The sequence below is a fragment of the Myotis daubentonii genome, chromosome 11 (genome assembly GCF_963259705.1).
Source record: "Myotis daubentonii chromosome 11, mMyoDau2.1, whole genome shotgun sequence".
NCBI classification, from domain to species: Eukaryota; Metazoa; Chordata; class Mammalia; order Chiroptera; family Vespertilionidae; genus Myotis; species Myotis daubentonii.
Window position 1 is genome coordinate 14,501,894 of NC_081850.1, and position 27,370 is coordinate 14,529,263.

At 39.4% G+C, this 27,370-nt stretch overlaps 1 protein-coding gene across 5 annotated transcripts; it reads left to right on the top strand.

The window, feature by feature from the left end:
* Nucleotides 1–1,313: 1,313 nt before the first annotated feature.
* Nucleotides 1,314–25,602, top strand: C9orf72 (C9orf72-SMCR8 complex subunit). 5 transcript variants are annotated; one of them, XM_059656497.1, is made up of 11 exons: nucleotides 1,314–1,400; nucleotides 6,359–6,846; nucleotides 8,342–8,401; nucleotides 11,638–11,733; nucleotides 12,346–12,410; nucleotides 13,871–13,943; nucleotides 14,383–14,499; nucleotides 16,510–16,745; nucleotides 20,109–20,223; nucleotides 21,506–21,615; nucleotides 21,717–23,498. In XM_059656497.1, exons 2-11 carry the CDS (start codon nucleotides 6,403–6,405, stop codon nucleotides 21,901–21,903), a joined length of 1,503 nt encoding a protein of 500 aa, XP_059512480.1. In that variant the 5' UTR covers nucleotides 1,314–1,400; nucleotides 6,359–6,402; the 3' UTR covers nucleotides 21,904–23,498. The 5 variants fall into 5 exon arrangements, with proteins under 5 accessions (XP_059512480.1, XP_059512485.1, XP_059512481.1 ...); XM_059656502.1 differs by lacking the exons at nucleotides 1,314–1,400; nucleotides 21,717–23,498 and adding an exon at nucleotides 23,619–25,602; XM_059656498.1 differs by lacking the exon at nucleotides 1,314–1,400 and having other exon boundaries at nucleotides 20,166–20,223.
* The last annotated feature ends 1,768 nt before the right edge of the window (nucleotides 25,603–27,370 follow it).

Consider the following 27,370-nt stretch of genomic DNA (forward strand, 5'->3'; position numbering starts at 1 on the left):
AGTGGGGGTGTCAGCAGAGCCCCCCAGGTCCACCTGAGGAAGCCGTCATCAACTCAGGTCCAGCGGGTGTGGGCAGGACTCCGTGGGATTGCACAAAACCGGCCCGAACCAGCCAGCTCGGTGGCTTTGGGAAAGGCGTTTGATCTCCCTGCACCGCAGTTCTGCCCTCTGTAAACCTGGGATGACGCTCTATCCGAGATATGCCCGGAGATGAAGCATAATTCTTCACGTGGACTGAGGAGCACAGCACCGCACACGGTGGGAACCAGGTGAGTGGCAGCTACTTGGCGTTATAAGCACTGGGCAGCGGGGAAGGCGTGTGTTTCTAGGTGTGAGGAGTCGTTTGTATTTTTATTCCTCGGTGAAGGATCAGGATGTGCTGAGTGATTTTTAAAGATGAAAACTGTGATGTGCCACTCATCTGCGGAGAATAACCTGCAAACACAGTTGCAGGCCAATGGCTGATTTCACTCGAGGCTTAAAAAACTGTTGCAACACATCAAACAGAATGACTGGTAAAACACATTTTTCAAAAGTTAAAAAAAACAACAACACAAAACTCACTTTGTGCAACTAGCAACAATGACTTTTAAAGGTGTGAAAGCATGCTTGAGAAAACGTTTACATGTAAAGCAGACAAAACTGTGGTGACTACGTCTTCTGGGAAAAGGAAATGGCCTAAGTGGACTCGGGGTGAAATTACAGTACTTATTGTGTCACAGGGTTAAAAATAAAGACATTCATTTATCAAATATCTGTTGAGCGCCCACCCCGCCCAGCACACACACCAATTCACAGCACCAGCTCCGCGGGCTTCCCCGGGCCCCAGCGGCTTCCCCAGCTGACACCTGAGGCCCCATTCCTGCAGAGCGCGCCGCCAGCTACGGAGTCTAGCAAGCGCTCCGCCCCGGCCGCAGGCCTCGTTACCGCCCGTCTCCCCCCCCCCCCCCGGGAAAGCGCCCAGACCGAGCCTACGGTGTCCCACGAGGACAGCGAGGCGCTTCACGCGGAAACTTGTCCGCCCGCATTAAAGATGGCGCCTGGGGCGTCAGGTGTCCCTGCTGCGCGGCCCTCCCGTCGGGGGCGGGGCCTACAGAGAGCAGGTGTGAGTTTCAGAAGGGCGTGTTTTGCTTTTCCCGGCCTCTCCCTCCTCCCCTCGCTTTCCCAGCATTTGCTGAGGGTGAACGAGGAAAGATTCGATCAAATTTAACCAGAAGCACTCAAGGCGGGACGCAGCTCACCGACTCCTGGCAGAGCCGCGCGTGCGGCCGGGCTTGGGGGGCGGGGCCAGGGGCGGGGCGAGGCCGGGCTCGGGGGCGGGGCCAGGGCGGGCGGGGCGGGGCTGCGGTTGCGGTCCCAGCGCCCGCCGCGGTGGCGGAGGCGCAGGCGGTGGCGAGTGGGTGAGTGAGAAGCCCGCGGAGCGCCGTCTGTCTGGGGTCGGGGGACGGGACCTCGCGGGGCGGAGGCGGGGGCTGTCCCCCGCGTTGGCCTTTCCTCTCTTTTCCCCTCTCTTCCGTGCCCTAACCCGGGCGTCGGGTTTCCCTGCCCGGAGACTAGTGGAGTTGTCTGCATCCGGGCCGCCGGCTTCCCGGCAGCGGCGGCGGCGCCGAGAGCAAGGGATGGGGATCGAGCCTCCCCGCCGCTTTCCCTCTCGCGGCCCCCGAGCCGGCTCCTCCTCGGGACCCGGCGTCAGACCCGTGAGACCCGCTGCCTCGCGGGCTCCACGGACCCGAGCCTGGGGCCCGGGAGGCCTGGCCCGGGGAAGGCCGAGGGCGGGCGGCACGGCTGCTCCGGACCCGGTTGGGGGCAACGAGGAGGCGACGCGGGTGGGACGGCGGGAGGGCGGAGTGGACACACCGCACGTCCACCGGCCGGAACACCTGGGCAGCAGCTGGAGGTTGCGTTACGCTCCATTCCGTGGGCCGTGGCCCGTGGCCCGCTTGCTCCACCGTCCGCGGTTGCGCCGATAAGGGAAGCATTGCGACGTGGGCATCGCTTGATGATGGTATCAGTTTCAGAAAGAAGCGCACTGATTGCAGGTCTGGGGGCCCCCTCGAACCCTTCCGGGCGTCTGTGCTCGGAGACACCGAGGGAGGCCAGGCTCTTGCCCAGGAGATTCAGAGCCGCCGTTGTCAGTCGATAGCAACGCCACAGCCTGGTTGTGGATAAATCCCAATTAAAGGTGTTACCATTCTTCACCTGTGATGCAAAGCAAGGGGACACACTGCTTCTGGCGTTACTTTTAATTTGTGCAAAAGGACATACTGTTAGAGGGGGTCTTTCTCAGACTTTGGAAAACTTAACATAATGGGAACATTTCAGAAGCAAAGTATATAGCATATGGGCGACTAATAATCTGGAGTCAGAATACTTGACATATGATGATATGATGGTGTATGTGACGAAGGTTCTGTCGCCAGCACCTCAGCCAAACCCTGCCACTCTTTCGGAAAGGACAGGAGCTGGATTTGCCTTTTGATGATGAAAAATGAGAAGAATTATCGATCCCCTTACAGACCCTGCCGTGAGCTAGCACTCACCTGCTCCAGGAAACAATTGCATAGGGGCTAAATATTTTTTTTTCCCCCCTGTATAAAGTTGATTAAAAAAAACAACAACAACTCTTTATTTGGCTCCCTTAGCAGTCTAAACTTTTCCTTTCAGAGAAAGAGGTAGAAAACCTATAAAAACTCCCCAGTCTGTCAAGCCTGCCCTTGGGCTCAATTGAAAAAGTCCAGCGGAGGGCAGGTTAGCCCATTAGCTGAGAAACGTGAAGCCGAGCGACATGGCCTGATAGTGATGTCTTGATCATCTCTGTGGGTCTTGCCTAATGAAAATTTAGAAAGGGTTGCACACTGTGGTGTTACAAGCAGTTCGCTGTCGGTAAAGTTCAGGTCCGTCTGGCGGCTTCTGATTCCGAGGGAGCGCTGACTTGGGACCCTGTTTCCCTCACGGCGGGGAGAAGAGAAGAGAAAGCATGGCTGCACGCAGCGTGGGTCCCAATGATGGTTGAATTCGGATTGACAGCTGAGGGGAGCACCCCACTTTCTAAATACCAGTCAGGAAAGAGGTGACTAATACTTGGTAAAGGTTTAGGGAAAAGCGAAGCTTCGGACCTACCCCTCTGCTAACAGTGTCAGCAAACAACAGTTCATACAGTCTGCATGTGTTATTTTCAGAAAACGTGGGGTCCACCTCCTGAACCTGCTGTTTACAGGAGTGGCAAGCCACGGCGCCACCCGTTTTGGATCCTGGCCTTCCCTCAGAAGACTCTTTAGGCTAATCAGGTTTGATAAGCCTCTGGGGGAGCCAAACACTATGTGTAAATAGATACGTAGATTAAAAAAAAAAAAAAAGTAAGACTACTGGTTTTGAACTGATATTTTTTCCGGCCACATTTGTATATATGGATTTTCCTCATCAAAATGATGACTTCAAGTGTTAGTAAAATTTTTATAGCTTTCAGTTAGACTTCTCTGTGACATTTCATTTCTCAAGTTATTTCTTTTGGCAGGATTTAAAACTAAATATGATCCTTGTCCTTTATTTCCTTTCTAATGATACTAGCAGTGAGACTGAATGTAATTAGTGGTCTATCATAGTTTAATTTTCACTGTCAGTTAAAAAGTTTTGCCATAATCCAACCAGATTTTGCCTTAGGGCTCAAATGCTTTTATTTTCAATGGAGTGATGAAATGCTTGAGTTGCAATCTTGCCTTTATGATTATCCATCATTTTTATCCAGAAAAAAAAAAGAGTAAAAGAAAAATATATTACAATACTATTTAATGGCTGTGTGTTTACTTAATTCATTTCCTTGGCCTCCAGTTTGCTGTTGTTAATGATGCCAATAGCAACATTACAGTTTCAATTCAAATTACATTGCTGTATTCTGTCATTGTAAACTGACTGCTGAAGTTGAGTCCAAAACAGTGACTATTTTAAACGTGCTATACAGCTTAGATCCACTTACATTGTGATATAACGCATTCAAAAGTAAGCATTCCATAAATGAATTTCTGAAGTAAAAGATGCACACATAAGAACTGTCTTCGTGTTAAACCATTTCTGCACATACTTAGTGTTTGCCAAGCTGTATGTACCTATTTTTGACATCATGATAAAAGTGTGCATTTAGTGCTCTAAAAATAGAAGTCACTGCTTTTCATCAGTTTCTGAACTCTCTTGACAAGGTATAGATAAATCCTTTAACTAAAATGGTTTACTTTGACATGAATTTAGTTATAGATCAAATGTGTTCTCCCAAAGCAATCATATAGGCAAAGATAGGGATATCACATTTCAGCTCACAACTGCTGTGCTTTGCAATTTTGATGAGTGGAATCTACAGTTTAGACTTGCTTAAATGAAATTGTCATTTTTAAGATATTCTGTCTTTGAATACAAATATCAAATTTTAATATTAAGCAAAACTAGAGGCCCAATGCATGAAATCCATGCACGGGTAGGGTCCCTAGTGGCTGCTGGCTGGGGCCTTCCATTGTTCTGCGCCACCCAAGGTGGTCAGTGCACGTCATAGCAAGCAGTCAAATTCCCAGTCAATTGAACTCCCGGGGGGATGCTTTGCATATTAGGCTTTTATATATATAGATAGATGATTCCTTTTACACTAACATCATGTGGAGTGTACACCCTCAGAGTGATATATTTGAGTAGGTTGAGATAGACAGGAGACCTGGATTCTAGCCTGGCTCTGTGAACTTGGTCACTTCATTCTTCTCTACGTGTCTGTTTTCTCAGTAGATTGAAAGGCTTGAACAGGGCTCATCCAGTCATGTTGTTATCTAAATAACTGAAGCTTTTTAATTCAGCAATTTTCATAGAACTCTCTGTGGTGATAAAATGCTACACTGCTTTCTTGAATAGCATATTAAATGTTTTATCTTCATTTTAAAACCCATAATGGGCTTTAGTACCCTGATACCCAAAGAGTTCATTGAGAATAACAGGACCCATTTGCTTACTTTCTGTTACCAGTCCACACTGAGTTTTTGCAATTTTTTTGGTCTTTTTATTTATTTTTTTCTTTTTTCTTTGCCCTTTTAGCAGCTTTTAAGGTATTTCTATTGTCAGGTGTTTTACTAGTTTCCTAGGATTGCCATAACAAAGTACCACAAACTAGGTGATTAAAACAAACAAAACAAAAAATTATTCTCTCACAGTTCTGGAAACTAAAAGTCCAAAATAAGGTGTCAGCAAGGACAAGGTCCTTGGAAGGCTTGAGGGCAGAATCCTTCCTTGCCTCCTCTTAGCTTCTCTGGCTATCAGCAATTGCTGACATCCCTTGTCTTGTAGCTGCATCACTCTAATTTCTGCCTCCATCTTTACACAGCCCTTTTCCCTCTATGTCTGTTTCTCCAAATCTTTCTCTCCTTTTAAGGACCCCAGACACTGGATTAGGACTCTCCCTAATCTAGTATGACCCCATTTTAACTTGATTACTTATGTCTATTTCCAAATAAGGTCACATTTGCAGATACTGGCGGTTAGGACTTGAACAGATTTTGGGGTGGAGAGACAGTTCAGCCTACAATAAGTGTTAGTGTTTCTAACTGAACTCTCCCCTTCCTCATTTAGTCCTCTTTAGTTGATATGGTTTAGGAACCAAATATTCCATTATATTAGAACTAGAAGCCCAGTGCACGTGCACTTGGGTGGGGGTGGGGGGCCCCTCAGCCCTGTGCCCTCTCGCAGTCCAGGAGCCCCGGGGGGTGTCCAACTGATGGCGGGGAGCGGGCCTAAGCAGGCAGTCGGACATCCTTAGCACTGCCACCGAGGCAGGAGAGGCTCCCACCACCGCCGCTGCTCTTGCCAGCCGTGAGCTGAGCTGGGCTTCTGGCTGAGTGGTGCTCCCCCTGTGGGAGCGCACTGACCACCAGGGGGCAGCTCCTGCGTTGAGCATCTGCCCCCTGGTGGTCAGTGTGCATCATAGCAACTGGTCATTCTGCCATTCGATCGATTTGCGTATTACCCTTGTGTTATATAGGATTGCACATAGACTGGATATTTGGGAACAGGGAGGGTCTATTCTATGAGCTTTAGTTCATAATATTTCATCTGAATGTTCAGAGGCCATTTTTAGTTCCTTGTCACTTTGGATTTCTAAGCATATTTCTGAATATAAGTGACAAGTCACTATGCATTGTAAAATTACATCAGCAAACATTCACTGTGCACCTGCCATGCTAGTTGAATGCCTCTATCCTGGTTGGAGACCTGCTTCGAAAACTTTTTTGACTGAAGGGGAGAAAACCGCATATGCTGAAATTATTTGGATTTTTGACAGATGACTTTAAAATTGCTGAGCCTAATCATTGCTTTGTGTGCCCTTCTTTAGATATCCTTGGAGCACTCGGATAATGTGACAGTTGGGATGTAGTGATGTCGACTCTCTGTCCTCCACCATCTCCAGCTGTTGCCAAGACAGAGATTGCTTTAAGTGGTGAATCACCTTTATTAGCTGCTACCTTTGCTTACTGGGACAATATCCTTGGTCCTAGAGTGAGACATATTTGGGCTCCAAAGACAGAACAGGTACTTCTCAGCGATGGAGAAATAACTTTTCTTGCCAACCACACCCTAAATGGAGAAATCCTCCGAAATGCAGAGAGTGGGGCTATAGATGTAAAGTTTTTTGTCTTGTCTGAAAAGGGAGTAATCATTGTTTCATTAATCTTCGATGGAAACTGGAATGGCGATAGGAGCACGTATGGACTATCAATTATACTTCCACAGACAGAACTTAGCTTCTACCTCCCGCTTCACAGAGTGTGTGTCGATAGACTAACACACATTATCCGGAAAGGAAGGATATGGATGCATAAGGTGAGTGGTTCTGAGCTTATTAGTCATGTTAACTTGACCATTGAAAGTTTATCTTCTCTGCCGAGCCAGCTCAGCCAGGGGTTCGCAAGCCTGAGTGAGGGCGGTGAAGGATGAACAAAAGACAGACAAAGAGAATAAGCTGGGTCTAGTGGATCTTCCTGTGCCTGGCTGAGGCCACAGAGAGATCCAGAGGCAAGCTGAGCCTTCATTTTATAGCCAGAGGTAAACAAGGTAGTGGTCACCATAGTTACAATGTTCTTGTGAGTTTCACTTGTTTTGGCAGCACTTGCTGCACCTCCCACAGCCCACCAGCTACCTAGGAAGGATCTAGGGAGCGTCATAAGGTCAAGCCTAATTATGCTAAGAGGGCTGTGCCCTCTAAGCTGGGACTTGTTTGTGGCTTTGCCCTATAGCCATGCCCTACAATCTTCTGACACATTTATATCTAATTTTTAGAAATTATATGCAGTTAACTTCAAACAGTAGCTATTATTTGCAGCTACCGTAATAGATACAGATCTAGTCTGATGTCTGTCCTACTCATAATGACCAGGGAAGGTAGGAGATGATAGCTCCATGTTACAAATAACAAGCTAAAGCTTAGGAAAGTAGAGAACATAAGTTTCAGGTCCATTGACCCTCAAAGCTATTTTTTGGGGGTGGGTGGGAATTACATGCCTGTGTGTTTTACTTACTACTTAGTGTGTGTGGGTGCAAGCATTTCAAAACAATTGTTTCATAAGCAGTTGGCCATGAAGCCTTTGCTCCCTTTAACTTCTTTGCCAAGTTTCTATATTTGTAAAATAGGAGGTTGGACAAAATGGTTTCTAGGAGATTCCTGTCATTTCATTTTCATAACATAAATGATAGTCCTATTCGTTTAATTCCTCTTGCAGATTGGGCTAGAGGAAATTATTGTAATTTCCTAAATCCTTTTGTTTAATATACCGTATGGTGATACTTATATTTCCATGTACTTTTGGCAGATCTGAAGAACAAATTTATTTCTCCTTTCTACTTTGCAGTTTGATACTAACATGGAAATCCATTAAATAATTATTAATTTTATGAGGCTTTTACTAGATAGTAAGGAAAAATAGTATCTTTTAAAGGAATAGTTTCTTACCATGTTTGCAGGCTTGCCTCATTATTTTTAACATGTATGTGAAAATCATTTAAAATCAGGAAGCTCTATATTCTCCAGGTTCAACTTGATCTTAGTTCATTTGAAAGTCATTATCTTTGTGAAACTATGCAGATGTTACATTGACTGTTTTCTGTTAAATTATCTGTTTTTAACTGAAAAAAAAAAAAAAAAAAAGGTGGTTTTATGTTTGGTTAATTTCCTCCCTCCCCTTTTTCTGTCCTAAAGTGAAAGTATTTTTCCCATGAACTAAATTACACAAGAACATGTCTGCTACTTAACTGTATTGTAAAAAATAAGCATCAGATGTTTTTTGTTTTTAATTATCCTAATGAATTTCCCCTTGCTCAGGAAAGGCAAGAGATTGTCCAGAAGATAGTGCTAGAAGGCACAGAGAGAATGGAAGATCAGGTAAGGTGGAGATTGCACACTGTCAAACACTGCCAGGCACACGGTGTGTCTGTATAAAGCTAAAGGCTACTTGTGTTAAGATCTTGAGGCCCTATTAGTTTGACAGAGTGAGCCCGAAAGTGAACAGAGCCTTTATGGAGATGTGTGGAATAAACCTGATAAAAACTTGCATACCTTAGACCTGAATAATTAAATGAAAGTCCCATAGTAATCGCATCTACAGAGTAATATTTTGTTACCTGTTTTCCGTATCCACAGAGTAAATTTTGAATAACTTGCTTATAGTCAAAATTAAAAGTTATGTTTGAGATTTTCTTTAAAGTCATGTTTCTCATACATTTCCACAGTAGTAGTTGTAACAGAAGGAAAGTGAGTTCTCCTATAAGGTATCTGTAGATGTAGGCACAGCTCTAAGCATAATATATCTTTGAAATGGTATCGTTAGAATTCATGCATTACATTTTATTCTATGAAATGTCTGTCTGTTTTCATATTATAATTTGCCGGTGATATTCCTCACCTTTATACGACCAGGCTTCTTGTAATACCAAGTCTCTAGGAAAATGTAAATGTTTATCCCATGACTTTGAATTCCCTTAGGGAGCAGGCACCAGAGTTTGGAAAGCATGATTGCAAAGATGGGGCTCCCTGTGGAAATGAAGTACTGCGATTTCAGCACAGGGCCGAGCAGTCCTTCTGAAGGGGACGCTCCAGTGGAGAAAGGGCTCTCTGCTTTTACTGCTGTTGCCCCAACCACCCTCTTTGTTCCTTTGAAACTCCAGTACAAACATCATGGCTGATTTTCTTTTCTCTGGTTCTCTTCAGCATGCCCAAGATAGAACACTACTTTAAACAAAAATTTTCTTTTTCTTTTTAATATATTTTTATTGATTTCAGAGAGGAAGGGGGAGGGAGGGAGAGATAGAAACATCAGTGATGAGAGAGGATCATGGATTGGCTGCCTCCTGCACGCCCCCTACTGGGGATCGAGCCCACATCCCAGGTATGTGCCCTGACAGGGAATCAACAGTGACCTCCTGGTTCATAGGTCAATGCTCAAACATTGAGCCACACCTGTCAGGCTAAACAAAAACTTGTGAAAATACAGGGGCACTAAGTAAGGAAATGTTTTTGTAAATAACTTTCCAGACCAGAATAACTATTCTGGGGAAAGGTTTGAGACTTACAAGAAATTGTTTCTCTTTGTCCGGAGAACCCCAGCCCATGCTTGCTGATCAACAAGCAGGGTGACTTTTGCCAACTTCTAGTTATGGAGTATTTAGAATTACCTCAAGATAAGGAAATTTAGGATCCAGTAACATTCTGCTTTTACTTAGTAAAAGTTACCACTGTTAATGAATGCTGTCTCGCTTTTAAGGGCTCTTGAAGACATTGTCCTACCCCTTCTGTTGTCATGAGGAAAGTATACTGGGACAAACAGGTTCTTAGAGGGGAAAACATTCTCTTGCTCAGAATTTTAAGTTAGAGAAGTTGGAGGAGGAAAGGAAACTGAGGGATTTTCTTTTAGAGCCTCTCTGTGTTCAGCCTAGTAAGATTTTTTTGTTAAGCTTCAATACAGACATCCATTTGCTTGTGGTGATGAATGTCAGATACTGTGTATGAACTACTATATATGCCTAAACCTAAGGGAAGGTATTTTCCCCCAATTATCCTTTCTGAAAAGGAGTTGCCTGATCATTGTGGCTTTGCAAATCTCACATAATGTGTTTTCAATCACTTTATTTTAAACAGTAAAGACTATTTGGGGATGACATGTAAGTGTGAAACAACTTCAGTCAGTGCGAGTTCTGGATGCTCAGAGTTGTCCTCCGATAAAATCACTGTACAAGGACGCAAAAGTAACAGCACCTTCAGTCATTATTCTTGTTGATTTGTAGTGTTATTGATTGTAATTGTAAACAAACATTTACAAATTACTTTAAAGAGCAGAGTGGTTATGTTGTAGAGGTTACTACAGCTTGAATTTTTTTTTTTTTTATAATAAAACCTATGATGCAAGGGAGCTTCTGGCATAGGATAAAATTTCCAGAGACAGCATTACATTTATTTATATAATTGTTTTTGTGGCTTTTTAAATTTTTAGATGCTATTTAAAAAAAATTATTTTATTTTATTTTTAAATATATTTTATTGATTTTTTACAGAGAGGAAGGGAGAGAGATAGAGAGTTAGAAACATCAATGAGAGAGAAACATCGATCAGCTGCCTCCTGCACATCTCCTACTGGGGATGTGCCCGCAACCCAGGTAAATGCCCTTGACCGGAATCGAACCTGGGACCCTCCAGTCCCCAGGCCGACGCTCTATCCACTGAGCCAAACCGGTTTGGGCAAAATTTTTTTATTTTAAATGTTGACATAGGCCTTACTATGTGATCACCACACTAAGTCTAGCAACCATCACATTTAAATTCTCAAGCAACTTACATGATCAGGGGGCTCTGAACACTGGGTTAGGTCACTCAAAAAATGAGTGTAGGGATGACAGAGGTTCTAATTTGAAGATGCATGTGAAGAATCATCTATATCTCAAAGTTTATATATTGAGGATGGTCAGAAATTTTGGGAGAGTGGTAGTGATAGTGCATAAATAAGGATCACTTGATTTTCAGAAGCTTTACATTTGTGGTATTCTATATTTTCACTCTGGAGACTACAGATTTCAAAATTACATTTTTGACATATAGAAGAAGTAGAAGTATTATCTTGAAAAAACTCTAAAGGAAACTTGTGTTTTATTGATTATTAAAATATATGTGTGATGTTTTTGATTTGTATTTGGGTAGATTAAAGCTTATTATGAAAGTAGAGATTCAGGCTTTACTACAAGTTCATTGCTGAGGATTCTAAAGTCTTATGCTTCGCTTTATTTATTTTAAAATATAAAACACACTGATAACATTTAATTAACAAGATATATCTCACATTTCAAAAGGAGATCCTTTCTGAATTTGGGGTGATGATTTAATTATTGCATTTAACAGTAAATGATAAACCAATGATTCTATTGTAAGAAAATTATTTCCAGAATAATGGAAATGAGTTTTAAATAGCATGTCAATCCTTTAGATATGTTTTGGAGTTGTAGACTTGTTTGGAGCTGTGTTTGAACAAGTTGGCAAATATTTCTATCTTTGCTTTCAGTATTTAATTTTTTATTGTCCAGCTTATCTTACATTGTGTGATTTTTCTTCACCTCATTTACTTTTTTGTGCAGGGTCAGAGTATTATTCCAATGCTTACTGGAGAAGTAATTCCTGTAATGGAACTGCTTTCATCTATGAAATCACACAGTGTTCCTGAAGAAATAGATGTAAGTTCTTATTTTATTAAATAGAAACAATGATATCTTTTATCCATTTTTTTTCAGTTACATTACTGTTAAGTATATTAGTAGTATTCTCATTTTGTTATTATAATTATGATAACATTAAACTTATTTATTTGTCCTCTTGTGTATTTCCTAGATGTGGGAGAATTTCAGACCTTATAGAAGCAATCACTATAATGCAATACTTTTGGTAACAAAACAATGTGTAAATGGAAGTTTACCCATATTCACCAATGTAGTTTCCTTAATCATTTGTTGAGGACATTTAGAGTCACATACTATGCAGGTACAGAGAATTTTTAGGAAACAATTTTTGTAGCTTTCTGATATTTTTGTCATTAGGATTTGTCTCCTGATCCTGACAGCTCAGAAGAGGGGGTTGTTCTTGTAACAATTGTTGCTTAACCTGCCTGACCAGCCTTCACATTTGTTCTTCTGAAAGTTTATGGTAGTGCACAGAGATTGTTTTATGGGGATTTTTGATGTTTAGAAATGAGGGCAATGTGTTATATTGAACCTAGACTTCAAAAAACTTGTATATTAAAAGTGGTTTTCAACATTGTTATACCAGATTTTTTTGTGTGTGACTTTTAGATTGCTGAAACAGTTCTCAACGATGATGACATTGGTGATAGTTGTCATGAAGGCTTTCTTCTCAAGTAAGACTTTTGCTTATTTCCATAAAAGCTGGATGAAGCAGATACAGACCTTATGCTTACCTATGACAGGATATTGAGGAAAGTAAACAACAGAATGACTACCCCATGTTATTCCTAGGGACAACATTGCATATGTGAACTATTACTTAGCTTTGTGTTATCTTTTCATTTATTACATATCTGTGATATATTTGATGTTACTCTTTTTTTTAATATCTAAAGGAGCTGAGTTTCGATAATGCCCAAACAAGAAATCTTAGTCCCTTGTTTGGTTCTGGTTTCTTGTTTTACTTCTCATTAAAGCTGAAACTAATAACTTTTTCAATATAAATTGCATTGTGGACGTACTTGAGTTATTTGGGCCTAGAAAAGAAAATTATTTATATATGTATTCATCCTTTCCATCTTACAATGGATTTTAGTACTTAAAAGTGTGGGCTCTAAAATCAGATTTTCCAAGTTACTGCTGTATAACCCTGGGCAAGCCACCTGAACTCTGTGTGCCTCCATGCCCTCATCTGCAAAATGAGAATAGTAATAATAGTAATACTTCATGGGATTGTTCTAAGTGTTGAGTGAGATCAATTACATTAAGCATTTAAAATAGTGCGTGGCACATAATAATAGCTAATAGCTAACATTTGCTATTTATATTTCTTCTAAGGAAAATGATAATAATAATAGCCGGTATTTATTGAGTGCCTACATGTTAGTCCCTAATCTAAGTGCTTTCTCTTCATGTATAGTCTCATCTTCTGCTTTAGTGTTTCTTTACAATTGCAGTTTATCATGAAGTTTTATTTTTTTAAAATATGTTTTTATTGATTTGAGACAGAGAGAAAGGAAGGAAGAGGGAGAGAAACATCAATCGGCTGCCTCTTGCATCCCCCCCACCTGGGGATTGAGCCCGCATCTGGGAACGTGTCCTGACAAGGAATGGAACCAGTGACCTCATGGTGCGCAGGACCACGCTCAACCACCTGGCCACATTGGCCAGGGCATGAAATTTTATTTTTAAAAATGAGGAGTGCTTTTATGCCTAACAAGTCTTTTCCTTTAGATTTTTATGTTGGAATGGTAGAGGCGAGGGTAAGTCTAACCTAGAGGCCTTAAATGGCTTGAATCAGAAGTGCATTAGTCCTGGTTCTATTCAGTGTTAGCCATTCATAGCATTAATTTTAATCCCCTTTGACTTTAAGTAAGTCACTTAACCTCTCTCTATACCTCTCAGTTCCTTCCACTATAAAATGGTAATATTTTACTAAATGGGCTGTTTTAAGGTTCAAATGAAAGAATCTCTGTGAAAAGCATGTAGAAATGAAGATGGCATTAAATTTATAGCTTTGGTGCTTCTCATGGAAAGCTATTCTAAATGATTTGAATAGCTTTCCTTCTTTTCTTTTACTTTGTGAAATTGTTTTACAGCCAATTTTTTTAAATCTCTTTTCTTTGATTTACAGTGCCATTAGCTCACACCTGCAAACCTGTGGCTGTTCTGTTGTAGTAGGTAGCAGTGCAGAGAAAGTAAATAAGGTAATTTATTTTATAATCCAGCAAATAATCTCACTTTTTAATACTGCTAACATATCATAGATTGTAATTTAAAGGTTAGGTTACAGACAAAATGATCTAATAGTATAAGGCAATGTAATCTGACCAAATAACTGTGACACTCTAAGCAAAAAGAAGGGTTCTATGGAGAAAGTCTGCGTATTTATATCAGCCACCTGGAGAGCACAATGCGTATTCAAATGTTACCAGCATTTCCCAAACTTACTTGACCACAGAATCCCTATTTTTAGCAACAGTTGTTATTATCCATGGACTATCCTGTGTGACTAAGGAATATTTATTTCTCAGGATATATTTTATTGGCAAAAACAATTGAAATTTCAATTCCAATTTCTTTCATAAGCAAACCAGTGCTGTTTTTTTACATTATATTTTAATGCTAAATTCTTTTCTTTTACAGATAGTAAAAACATTATGCCTTTTTCTGACTCCAGCAGAGAGAAAATGCTCCAGATTATGTGAAGCAGAATCATCATTTAAATATGAGTCAGGACTCTTTGTCCAAGGCCTGCTAAAGGTAGAGTCTACACTGGTCACAAGTGAAACCAGTTTTTGAGACTCATCATAAGTGTCTTTTGAACATTAGTATTTAATATATCTCATGTTTTTATGCCAAAGGGCTGACTTCCTTTACATGGACTGAGCATAGAGTCTATGTCTTACTGATTTATGGTTGGTATCAGTGAAACATCACAGAATATCTTTATATTTCTCTCTGGTTTCCTGTAGCTGCCTGTTTGGCTTTAGGATTTTTAATTTTTATTTTTTTTTAAATATGTGCTTGAATCAGGTTGATGTCTAAAATGGAAACATTTACTTTTTTTTACTGAACAAATTTGAATTTTTGTGTTATCATTTTGTTTATGTACCATATTCATTTATTGAAAACAAAATTTAAAGCTGCTCTCTAACTTGAAAAAGTATATAAGATTTTGTCAGTTCCTGTGTGTGTATTAAAAAAGATTACTTTCATTTTTCTTTTATTTGTTTAAATATGCTTTTGAAGGGGAAAGACAGATAAATATTAATTAGACATTATTTTGAGTAATTACAGGGAGGACAGTTACTCACTTTATGGAATCTATTGTTGATGTTTTTATCATAATCGAACACATGAAGATATAGATTCCTAATGCTTATGTGATTCTCTCATAATCGATGCTTTCTTGAAGATGTAGATATAACAAAATGAACGAAAAATAGTAAAAAATTGTTACAAATAAAAATGATACTCTGCTTTTGCATTTTCAATAATGTGCATGCTATGAGCTCAAAATAATAGTACTTAAATACAGAAACTATTTAAGGGAAACTCATTTCTTTCTTTTCTTTTTTTAAAAATATATTTTATTAATTTTTTACAGAGAGGAAGGGAGAGGGATAGAGAGTTAGAAACATCGATGAGAGAGAAACATCGATCAGCTGCCTCCTACACACTCCCTACTGAGTATGTGCCTGCAACCAAGGTACATGCCCTTGACCGGAATCGAACCTGGGACCCTTGAGTCTGCAGGCTGACACTCTATCCACTGAGCCAAACCGGTTAGGGCGGGAAACTCGTTTCTGATTTGAATTATACAAATCTGAAAATTAGAACTTCTTCTCTATCAAAGACATAAGGTATTTAGTACTTTTTTCCCTCAGCAACCTCTCATTTAATTATATAATTTTATCCCTAAAAGGGTTTTATAGTAGATCCGTATAGGAAAGCTTCAAACTATATCATGATGAAAATATATTTGTTAAGAATTTTCCATGCAATTATAAATTGTGTAGTCTTTTAGAAAATGGTTTGACATTATATATCAAGAGCCTTACAAACGTTTAAAGACTGACCTACTGTTTCTACCTCAGGAAATTCTTCCTAAAGAAACAATTATATGTGCAGAAGATTTACATATAAAGATGATTATCACAGCATGATAGGAGTAAAAAAAAATGGAAACAGCCTTTATTTTCTGTTCTCTTCAAGTACATAGCACGGTGCCTTTTACACAGTATGTCCTTATTCCATGGCAGCCCAACCAACTATGCCTAGAAAGAAGTGCATTCTTTACTTATTATAAAAATACATATATTATTAGAAATTAAAAGAGCATGTGAATAGTCAAGAAGAAATGGTCACTTGTAATCTCACAATCCGGAGAATCACCATTGTTAATATTTGACATGTATCTTCTGGTCTTGCTTTCTTCTGTATGTATTTTTTTCACATCTCCCCTCACCCCCCCCCCAAAATCGGATTATACTTTGCGTATTCTAACCTGTTTTTTTTCCACAATATATTGTGAACATCTTTCAATATCAACACATAAACTTCAGCTTAATTTAATCACTTCTCTTTTTGGATTCTTAGGTTGTTTCTATCGCTAAAACTTTGTACACAATCATGAGTAATATATGAGTATAAATTCTAGAGATGGACTTGCTAAATCGAAACCAGGGTGTTTTGTTGTTGTTTTTTTTTTAAATAAATCTTTATATCATTTGGCAAATAAGACAGTGACTTTTCCTTTCACTGTGACAGGATTCCACTGGAAGCTTTGTGCTACCCTTCCGGCAAGTCATGTATGCTCCCTACCCCAGCACTCACATAGACGTGGATGTCAACACCGTCAAGCAGATGCCGCCCTGTCACGAGCACATCTACAATCAGCGCAGGTACATGCGATCAGAGCTGACGGCATTCTGGAGAGCCACTTCAGAGGAGGACATGGCTCAGGACACGGTCATCTACACCGACGAAAGCTTCACTCCCGATTTGTAAGTCATGTTGTCCTTTGATATTGTTGTTAAGCAATATTATGAAATTGTGTCTTTTGTGAGTAAGAGCAAAACAGATGAGTCTGTGTTTAAAAGGAAAGAAAGGTTACTATGAGTTATGCTTGAAGAAATATTTGGTTAATCAAGCATTTTTTCTTAAATGTTTATTTTTCTTACTATAATCATGTTTCTCATAAGATAGATTAGTTTTTAAAAATAAGTATTTAAATATTTAACAAATATCTATTGAGTCCTAGGCACAGTACTAGATACTAAGGTTAATAGTGGCCAGACAGCCCCACTCTAATATGGCTTATAGTCTGATGTATAGGAGTCACTAAAAAACTTACTAACTAAAGCAAAGAAGTAATTCTAAGTCTTTTCTTTCTTGATATCTATACTAATAAAAGAGAAAAATGGTAATTGGCGTACGACGATACCCTTTTCATTGGCTAATCAGGGCTATATGCAAATTAACTGCCAACTAAGATTGGCAGTTAACTGCCAACAAGATGGCGGTTAATTTGCATATGTAGGCACAATGCAGGGAGGCAAAAGGGAAAGCAGGAAGAAGCCCCCTGCCACTGACAGTGATCGGAAACCCAGGGGGAGCTAAGAGAGAGAATCAGGCGCCTTTGCCGCCCTGGCCAGTGATAGCAGGAAGTAGGGGTGGAGCCAGCGATGAGAGCTGGGCACGGTCGAAGCTGGCAGTCCCAGGAGCTAGGGGCCCCTTGCCTGGGCCTAAAGTGAAGCCCACGATTGCGGGGCCGCTGCAGCTGCGGGTCCCCGCTGCCCGGGCCGGACGCCTAGGCCAGAGGCGTCAGGCCTGGGCAAGGGGCCAATCCTGCGATTGGAGGGTGATGGGGGTCAACGCCTGAGGGCTCCCAGTATGTGAGAGGGGGCAGGCTGGGCTGAGGGACACTCCCCCCCCCCCCCCCACCCAGTGCACGAATTTCGTGCACCGGGCCCCTAGTATGAATATAAAATACAACAAAACTGTCAATAATATTAATAGAGCATTCTTTTACTTTGAATTTTATATTGTAGTATTCGTTCCTTACCATAAAGTCTGACTAGTATTTTTAAAAGATAAAAAGTAATGATAATAAAATATTCAGTGTTAACCCAATTGGAAAAAATGGTGATGATAAATCTGAATTATAAAACCCTAAGAAAACACTGAAATTGTAGGTACTTTCCTATTTACTTCTGAAATCAGGAAAAGATTTGTAGCATACTGGGATACATTATGATTCTCTTTAATTAAAGTGCCTGGCACATAGAATGTGCTCAACAATTGTTGACTAGAATCATACAGGCTTGAGTATATAGGGGAGCAGTAAAATTGGAGTGATTAGCCTGTCCTGTTTTTCTAAGAAAAAATTTGAGCTGAGGCAATAGACATGTGGAGCACCGGCAGTCACACAGAATGTGCTGACCAAAAACAGAAAAGGAACACCATGTCCACCAGAAAGGGAACACCATGTCCACCAGAAGAGGAACACGGGATCTCAGCCTTGTGTGTACCAGGTGTAGAGAGATGACTTCATTAGGACCCATCTTTCCCAGCTCTCCAGTGTTCCTATTGGTTCCTTAGAAAGCTTTAGGGAAATTGATTAGAACATGAATTGTTCAAAATTGGAATTCCAGGCACTAAGCTTTCACATACACTATTGGTAATTTTGGTACACATGAAAAGTTCTCAGAATTCATTTGTTCCTTCAAGCATTTTCTTCTTTCCTAAAGAATTCAGTTTTTTTTTTCTTTTTTTGCTTGGTTGCTTCATAGCTCTTTTGGGGAATTTGGTGAACTTTAGAATCAGTTTACAACCATCTAATATTTTTTTAGAGCGGATATGTGTATACTTTAACATTTCTTATTCATTTTAGTCAGTTACGCTTGCTTCACAAATTTGACAAACTATGATCAGCCAGCTATTGTTTTGCTGATATAACATAAAACTGTCCAAATATATTTTCAGCCACTAGACTGTGAATTGTTAAATTTTCTATTAGACATATTTTACTTTTAATTTATTTAAAACAATATCACCAATTTTTTAAGATATTTTTTAATTTTAATGTTTAGATATAATTTCAGTCATTGCCAATAAAAAATGAAAAGTCAGTCACTGGAAATATATATATTTTTATATATACTTTTTTATTTGTTTTAGAGAGGGAGAGAGAGATAGAAACATCAATGATGAGAGAGAATCATTGATCAGCTGCCTCCTGCAAGCCCCCTACTGGGGATCGAGGCCACAATCTGCATGTGCCCTTGGCTGGAATTGAACCCAGGACCTTTCAGTCGACGGGCTGACGCTCTATCCACTGAGCCAAACCAGCTAGGGATACTTTTTAACACTTTGCTTTATCTAATTCATTATGACCAAGATACTCTCCCCCCCCCCCCTTTGGGTTTTCTTCTGTTGTTTGGTATACTCTTCTCTTAAAACTAGGAAATTTTAGGTACTTTCCTATTTATTTCTGCACACACACCTCTTTCCTGCCACTCCTCTCATTATATGATGATCACTACTATTTTCAGTTCAAATTGCTTACCTTATTAAATGTTACATTACCCTTTTGACTTGAGTATAACCTAGCATCTCAGTAAACTCTCTCGGGAAGTAGAAGGCAAGGAGAGGGAAGGAAGAAGAGAAAAGATTGAAGGGGTTCAGACCTGGGAAGAGAGCAGTCTTTTTTAAGCACCTGCTCTGTCCTGGGTGGTGTGTGAGAAGCACACTCTCTCAGGTGGCGTTACATCTTAACTTCTTGTCTGATCATTGTTGACAAGGCAGATGATGCTTTCCTAGAACTTTAGCTGGTTCATGTTACTTGCCAGATGATGGGCTCATGATGCAAACCCAGTGGTTGTGATGTTGCCGATAGTCATCTAGCTGTGTCTCTTAATCCCACTCCAATGATTGTTAGCATCCATCCTTTTGCCTTTCTTCATCCTAAAATGTATATTAGAAGCTATTAGTACATAACATTATCCTTCTATTTTGTTTTGGGTGTTGTTGGTAGTGTTGTGTGTCTACTTTTATTGCTGTTTTATTTTTGAGATGGCAGGAATTGGTAACTGTATTTACTAATTGCCTAAGGCTCTCAACATTTTTTAAAAGGTGAGTGTATTAAAATAGGTTGATAGATATTACATATCATTCTTGGGATTGCTTATCTTTAAAAGAAAAATAATTACATAGTGGCCTGACAAACTCCAGTAATATACAAATGTCTCCTTGAGTTAAAATAAATATATAGTGTATGTTTTAAAATATATGTGTCTAATTTTTATTTAAAAAATGTTTATATATAATATCCCATTTCTACGAATTTAATTTATTGGCTGGTGTAGGATTATGGAAAGTAGCATTGTGCAGCCATTTCAACATTTGGACTATTTTCTTCACAGGAATATTTTTCAAGATGTCCTACACAGAGACACACTAGTAAAAGCCTTCCTGGATCAGGTAAATGTTAAACCTGAGGTCGTTGGAGTGAATGATATGACATGTTTTTGTTTTTTATTTCATGTGTTCTACAATGCCTGTACTCTGTATATAACATTTTAGAATTGAGTCATTATCTTTTTGTAGTGTCTCTGGTCTTTTTGAAAGTGTCTACATGATTTTTCTTTTGAGTTGTTAATGAGTAGTAGTCTGAATATTAACAAAGATGCATCATCCCCCCATTCAAATAATAAATGTTTTCATTCTGAGCACTAACCTATAACTCAAAGTATCTTCTTTTGTGGGGGTGAAGGGAGAGGGTGCACAAATGTTTTTTATTTACCTTAATTGCATCAAAAATGTCTTTAAACCCTGTACCTCTATTTCAATGATAGCATTTTTATTGTCTCCTTCTTTTGAAAAAAAATCTGCTTAATTATACATTTGAAGAAAATTATAATTATATGGAACTTATTTCTTAATATACTAGAACTTTGTCATAGTATCATTCTGAGGATCAGGTCAGAAAACTTTGTCATAGATCAGCTTTGAAATAATGAGGTCCTTAGGTTTAGTAGAAATTTTTGATCAGGTCTGTAGTCTGACATATTCCAAAGTTCAAAGATAATATGTAGTCATGTGATTCCATATTTCTCAAGCTGAAATGAGATCCTTTACTGCTATAGCTGCACACCACTCCCCCCCCCCATGTCCCTTCCCTCCCCCCAGCAAGAGTCCTAGGATATGAATATCTTAATTTAAGATATCATAATTTAAGTGGGGCTCAACTTCTGGGAGCTTCAACTTTATTTGAAGATGTGGGCAGAAAAAGTCAACATAATTGGAAGTAACTTATAAGTATGATTTTTTTAAATGATTTTAGAAAAGGGAGAGAGAGAGACAGAGAAACATCAATGTGAGAGAGAAATATTGATTGGTTGCCTCTAGCATGCACCCTGACTGGGAATAAAACCTGCCACCTTTTGGTGCACAGGATGATGCTCCAACCAACTGACCCACAATGGCCAGGGCCAATTACTACTTTTAATAATAAAAATAAATATGAATGTATTCTGAGGTAGAATGAAAAATACTACTCTTAAATATGAAATAGAACTGTCAGACTGCTTCCAGACTCAGTACTTCTGTCATACTCCTGCCTGATAGGAGACATCTATGGAAAAGATTGCGGGAACTGCTCTAATGTACATTATCTGCCAGGCTCTGTTAACACTGTGATAGGAACATGCTGTGTAAGTAGAATGAGAGCAAAATATTTATTAAAGCATTCATTTTCCTGTAGGTCTTTCATTTGAAGCCTGGTTTATCTCTCAGGAGTACTTTCCTTGCACAGTTTCTGCTCGTCCTTCACAGAAAAGCTTTGACGCTAATAAAATATATAGAAGATGACACGTAAGTAAAATTATATGGAAGAAAAACCTTTGTGCATTTTTAAAATTTGTTCCTTTTGAACATTTTCTATATTACATATATTTGTTTTTTATTATTTGTAGGCAGAAGGGGAAAAAGCCCTTTAAATCTCTTCGGAACCTGAAGATAGACCTTGATTTAACAGCAGAGGGCGATCTTAACATAATAATGGCTCTAGCTGAGAAAATTAAACCAGGCCTGCACTCCTTTATCTTTGGAAGATCTTTCTATACTAGTGTACAAGAACGAGACGTTCTAATGACTTTTTAAATGTGTAACTTACTAAATATATTTCATCACAATCATAATTGCTGCTAAAGTAGCTCACTTGGTATGGGACACATCAGTCCCAGGGGTCATACTTCAAAGTCCTACTTGGCAATGGCAGTCAGACTTAGTTACACTACAGTTGTCACAAGAAGTCTGCGAAGGGATGTCAGGTGCATTGTTAGCAGTGGATGGATCTTTTCCTAGTTGTGCTCTCTTGGGATACAGACTTATGTTTACAATTATAAATATTATTGCTATCTTTAAAAAAGATATGATAATAGAATATAAACTTGACCACAACTACTATTTTTGGAAACTTAGGATTCATGGTTTACATGTATCACAGTGAAATCTGAGTTAGCTTCCAGAGATAAAGTACTAGTTGACTTTGCACTTTTTGGCGTTTCTCGGTACATGGAATTACTAATACTGTTGCAGTCAGCTGAAAACTGGAGCTTCTGAATCATTTCAGTTCCATAGACAGGAAGTTAACTTGAAGCTAGAGTAAGCTTGAGAAAGAAAATATTGTTCAAGGAGATGTTTAATTAAAGTTAATTATTAGATCCTACTTTGTAGATGTAGTCATTCAGAGTCAGTGTGTGTAGAAATGAACACAATCAGGGTGGTTTTGTTTTGTTGCTAAGCTCTGTCAAAGAAAATATAGGAAATTGGATTTTATGTTTTAGTAGTCGTTGCCAACTTTTTAAATGAATGTTCATTATTTTTGAGCCAAGTGGAAATGTGTACTTCTGTGACCTTTTTTTTCTCGGAGACTATAATTACTTGGAAGAAGTTTGGATTTCACTGGTCAGTCATTGTCATCTTGTTTTCTTCTTGTATAGTCTCACCCTGATGGCAATCATTGTAATTCCGAGACTATGAAATGCAATAGAGAATATACTAATAACTTTTTTCAGGAATAGAGGTTAGTACCTTGTCTTCTTATATTTCTGCACATATTTTTCAAGTTGTTGCCGTGTGTCTTTGCCCGCATCGTCTGAGGAGTAGCAGGAGACACTTCACTGACATGCTATTTAACTAGGTGCTACTTTGGCAGAACTGAGTGGTCTATATCTTTTTTTTTTCTTAATGTGTTGGACCATTTTGCTGGCTACAAAATAACTGATTAACATAATTCTGTGCTAGAACAGTGTTGACATAGTAATAGAATATGCAAGCATAAAAAATTATTTAAAGCTGTGGAAGTAACACAAAAGGGAAAAATATTTATAAGAAAGGGATAAAAGTAATAGAGCCCCTCTGCCCTTGCCCAAATTTAACCAAAAGCATGTTCTGTTTTGAAAAGTCCTAACGGCCTTTCACATCACTCATAAGAAATACTTTATGCACAGAACTAGATGACTGATGCTGTCATGAAAAATGTACACATACCACCTTGTTGTACCCTGTACTCACTGTTTTTTACATGATAAATTATTGAAGTGCTGACTGGTTTTCTGGTTTTTTTTTGCTGGTTTATTGTATTGTTATTTAGAATGCAAGTTGTACAGTGAAATAAGTTATTAAGGCATGTGTAAACATTGCTACATATATTTTCTCCTAGAAGGAGAATTTTGAATAAAATATCTTTGACATTTTGTCTCTTAAAGTTGTTTGTTTAGAAAAGCAATGCTATGATACTGAAAGACTGCTTTCCTGTTCAGCTGACAGTCATATTGAATCTAAACTTCTTTCCTTTATTTTTATTTTGAAAGTTTTATTGATGCTGGTGAAGGGGAGCAGCGTTTGCCATTCTAAAATAGGCCTTTGGGATATTGGTTATTTTAATCTGGTTATTTTTAAGAAATAAAGGACTCAAAAGAACCTTGACTTTCTCCCAACTGCCTAAAAACATTTAGCTGGACGACCTGCACCAGGAAGGGAGATACCATCACAATTAACTGTAGTTTAATATGAACTAAGTCTGATAAGCCAGAAGGAACCGAGCAAGGCCCTTTGGATTCAAGTCTGTGCCGCACAGTTAAAGATGGCCCAGCAAACAGTTATTTACCAAGCATTTGCTTTTCCCTATTTTGGTATATTGCTTTCCTGCCCTCTGAAGTCCAAGCCACACCCCACCTCCTCTCTTCTTAGTTCAAGATGACTTGTAAGCCTTAACTGCCTGATAAGTCTTGGGATCTCATATTCTTATGGGATGCCCATATGTACATGCATAATAAATTTGGTCACTTTCTCCTGTTAATCTGTCTCATGTTAATTTGGGTATTAGTCCAACCAGAAGAATTTAAAAATTAGAAAAGTCTTCCTGCTTAACTACCAGGATTGCATTTTGATGTTTTAAGTGTATACATTAATATTTCAAATGTAAGATAATGATTGGGTAAATACATTTTAAAATTCCTGTTATGATATTGATTTAACAGGTGTTACAGGATTATATTGATGTAACAGGATTACAGGGTTATAGGAAATGATATACCACTTGTCATATACAATAAGTATATAGTATAAGAACCTTATAATAGTATACTTACATTTCTTCCTCATCTGTGTGCTATTGTGACCTCACATTTTCCTTCTGCATTTATTATAAGCTCCACACTTTATTTTTATTTTTTGTGTAAGCAGTCAATTATCTCCTTAAAGGAATTTAAATAGAAGTATCCTAAATATACCAATGAAAAGGCAGAAATTGTCAGATTGGATAAAAAACAATATCCAACTATATGCTGTAAACAAGAAACTCATGAAGGACAAAGATTAAAAGTGATAGGATGGAAAAAGATATACCACACTAACACTAATCAAAAGAAAGCTAGAGTGACTATTATTAATATCAGGCAGAGTAGATTTCAGAACAAAGAATATTACCAGCAACAAAAGATAATTTTATAATGCCAAACATCTTGCTGACATTCAGTAAGAGGACATAACAGTCCTAAGTCCTTGTTTACCTAACTACTACTTCAAAAATGCACGAAGCAAAAACTAATAGAACTGTAAGGAGAAACAGACACTCTACAATTAATATGTAGAGATTTGAATACCCCTCTGTCAATGTTTGATAGAACAAGAAAACACAAAATGGGGATATAGAAGACTTGAACAAGACCAAAAACCAACTTGATGTGACATTGTAGCACACACCAGTGCCTAACAGTAATAGATTACACATTTACACAATGAACATATTCGGAGCCATAAATCAAGTCTCAATAAACTTAAAAGGATTCAAGTTATACAAAGTGTAATCTCTGATCACATGGAATTAAATTAGCAATGAATAATAGATATCCAGGGAGACCTCAAATAGTTGGAAACCAGCACTTTTAAAAGATGAGATAATTTCTAAATTGTGTGTTGGGGGCTAAGAGGAATGGATTGCAATCACAAAGGAAAGAATCGGTATTGCGGGATGATTTTTATGAGGAGTGGAAGGAACTCATCCTTCCTTTGATGTCTGCCCCCGACAACCCATTATTCACATGGATTGGAACAGCACGATCCTTGTAAAATTAAATCTGATGGTCGCTTCTGTTTAATGGCTCTGTATCATTTATGATCGTAAATCCGAAATCTTTGCAACCGTTTCTGGTCATCCCAGTGACCTCGCTGTCTCACTCTCACTTCCTAGCACTTCCTCTTTTGTTGCATCTGTTCCTGATGCCTGTGCTTCTCTGTCTCCACCGGGAGGCTTGAGTGCATCCACGTCCCTTTCACTTTTGTGTTTCTGCCTAGTGTGGTGCCAGGCACAAGGCAAAGGTTGAATGAATATAATGAGTATGTTAAACATTATTTTCTCTGCCTTCTCCCAAAAGAGTCAATTCCTGAAAATTAAGGAAATTGCTTAATCAGGAATTCCCCCTCCCCCTAGAAAGTCCTTCATTAAAATTGAGACTATGCACAATCTAGCTCTAAAATTTCAAAGACTTTAAGGCAGTGGTTTCCAGTCTTTTCCAAGTAATAATACCCTATCACTTTCTGTTTCTGCATCTGTGCCTCGCTATCTCATCTCTTGCTGAAATATTCTTTTTAAATTAATAGCTTGATAAATTGCTAAGCAGGTTTCATCAGACCAATTCGGACAGTGGCAGGTATCCATCTGTGAAGTGTGGGCATTTAAGAAATGTGATCCGGTATTTAGAAAATCATTCCCCCAGCTCAGAGTTGGCTCAAACTGGCACCTTCTGGCATTTGCTTGTGGGTGGGGAATGTGGAATGCTTTGAAAGCTGAATGGATTTGTCAAGTTTCAAAATACCCTTATGGCTAAAGGAAAACAACATTCATTGTTTAAAATCACCATTGTTTGTTTTTTCTGCTTTTCTGGTCTTTGGAGCCTGATTCTGCAAAAACATTCACACCCAGCATTTTGCTCCACGTACCTCTCCTTATACATTTTCTGGAGATCTGGGAGGCATGGAAACCTTTTGGGGGGATTGTTCAGAATGTTCAGAACAAATTGAAAAAGTCCATTTTAATGCTTATGCTGAATTTTATGGAGAAGGAACATATTTCTATCCTTGAGGGCAGACGGTAGAGTTAACAGGAGTTTGGGTCCTGGAGTTAGACTTCCAAGGGTCAAAGCCCTGTTTTTCACTTCTCAGCTGTCACCTTGGACAAGATGTCAGCCTCTCTGTGCTGCCTCAATAGCCTCATCTATTAAATAGGAATAAGAATAGAGCCTACATCATCGGGTTCTGTGACTAGGGAGTGGGTTAACACATGCAGAATGCTTCAAGGGAACTGGCACAGAGTACGTGAACAAGAAAATTCAGCTGTGGCTGTTAGCATTCTGTCATTGCCATCATCATCGTTAAGCAACTGAATATACGGTTTCCATTATCTAGATATTAAGCCACAGCAATTCTACAGTCGAGATTCTAGGTGATGCCATATCAGGAGCAGGATTATTTTATTAGCTTGAACCCACACTAAGTAGAGAGTATTGCCTTAGGAGAAAGTTGTTCTAGGGCAAGAGAGAGAGGGTGCTAGTGAGGTACTACCCAAGGCCTCAGCCTGTTTTTCAAACCTTCCACTCTGTCTCCACTGCCACTATTAGAACCTCATTGTATCTCATCTGAATTAACAGCTTTCTTCTGGTCTCCATAATTTCATCCACTAACCACCGTCCTTCTGCCCAATCCATTTCCTCCACAGAAGGCAGAGTGATCTTTCTAAAATAATATCCTCTTTAATGTCCTCACTCACTTGCTCTAAGGAACCTCACTGGCAACCTTTCACACAATATAAAGCCTGCAATCCATGGTGAAGCACAGGGCCTAGGGATCTGACCCAGCAACCTCTCCACCCTTTTCCTCACCATTCACACCATCATGGGAGCCCGTGAACTACCTGCACTTCCCCAACTCACTGTGCTCCCATCACGGGCCGATGTGCATGCTACTCTCACTGCCTGAAGTAGGCACTTCACCTGGATCAACTTGTCCGCCAGGATTCACCTCGGTTAGTGTGTGTTTGTCCAGGCCCCTCCCTCAACTTCAGACT

Coding starts and splice junctions, on each gene's coding strand:
- C9orf72 (XM_059656497.1), top strand. CDS start 6,403: ATGTCGACTCTCTGTCCTCCACCATCTCCAGCTGTTGCCAAGACAGAG. Junction 6,847..8,341: donor GAAGGATATGGATGCATAAG/GTGAGTGGTTCT, acceptor CCCCTTGCTCAG/GAAAGGCAAGAGATTGTCCA. Junction 20,224..21,505: donor TAAAAGCCTTCCTGGATCAG/GTAAATGTTAAA, acceptor ATTTTCCTGTAG/GTCTTTCATTTGAAGCCTGG.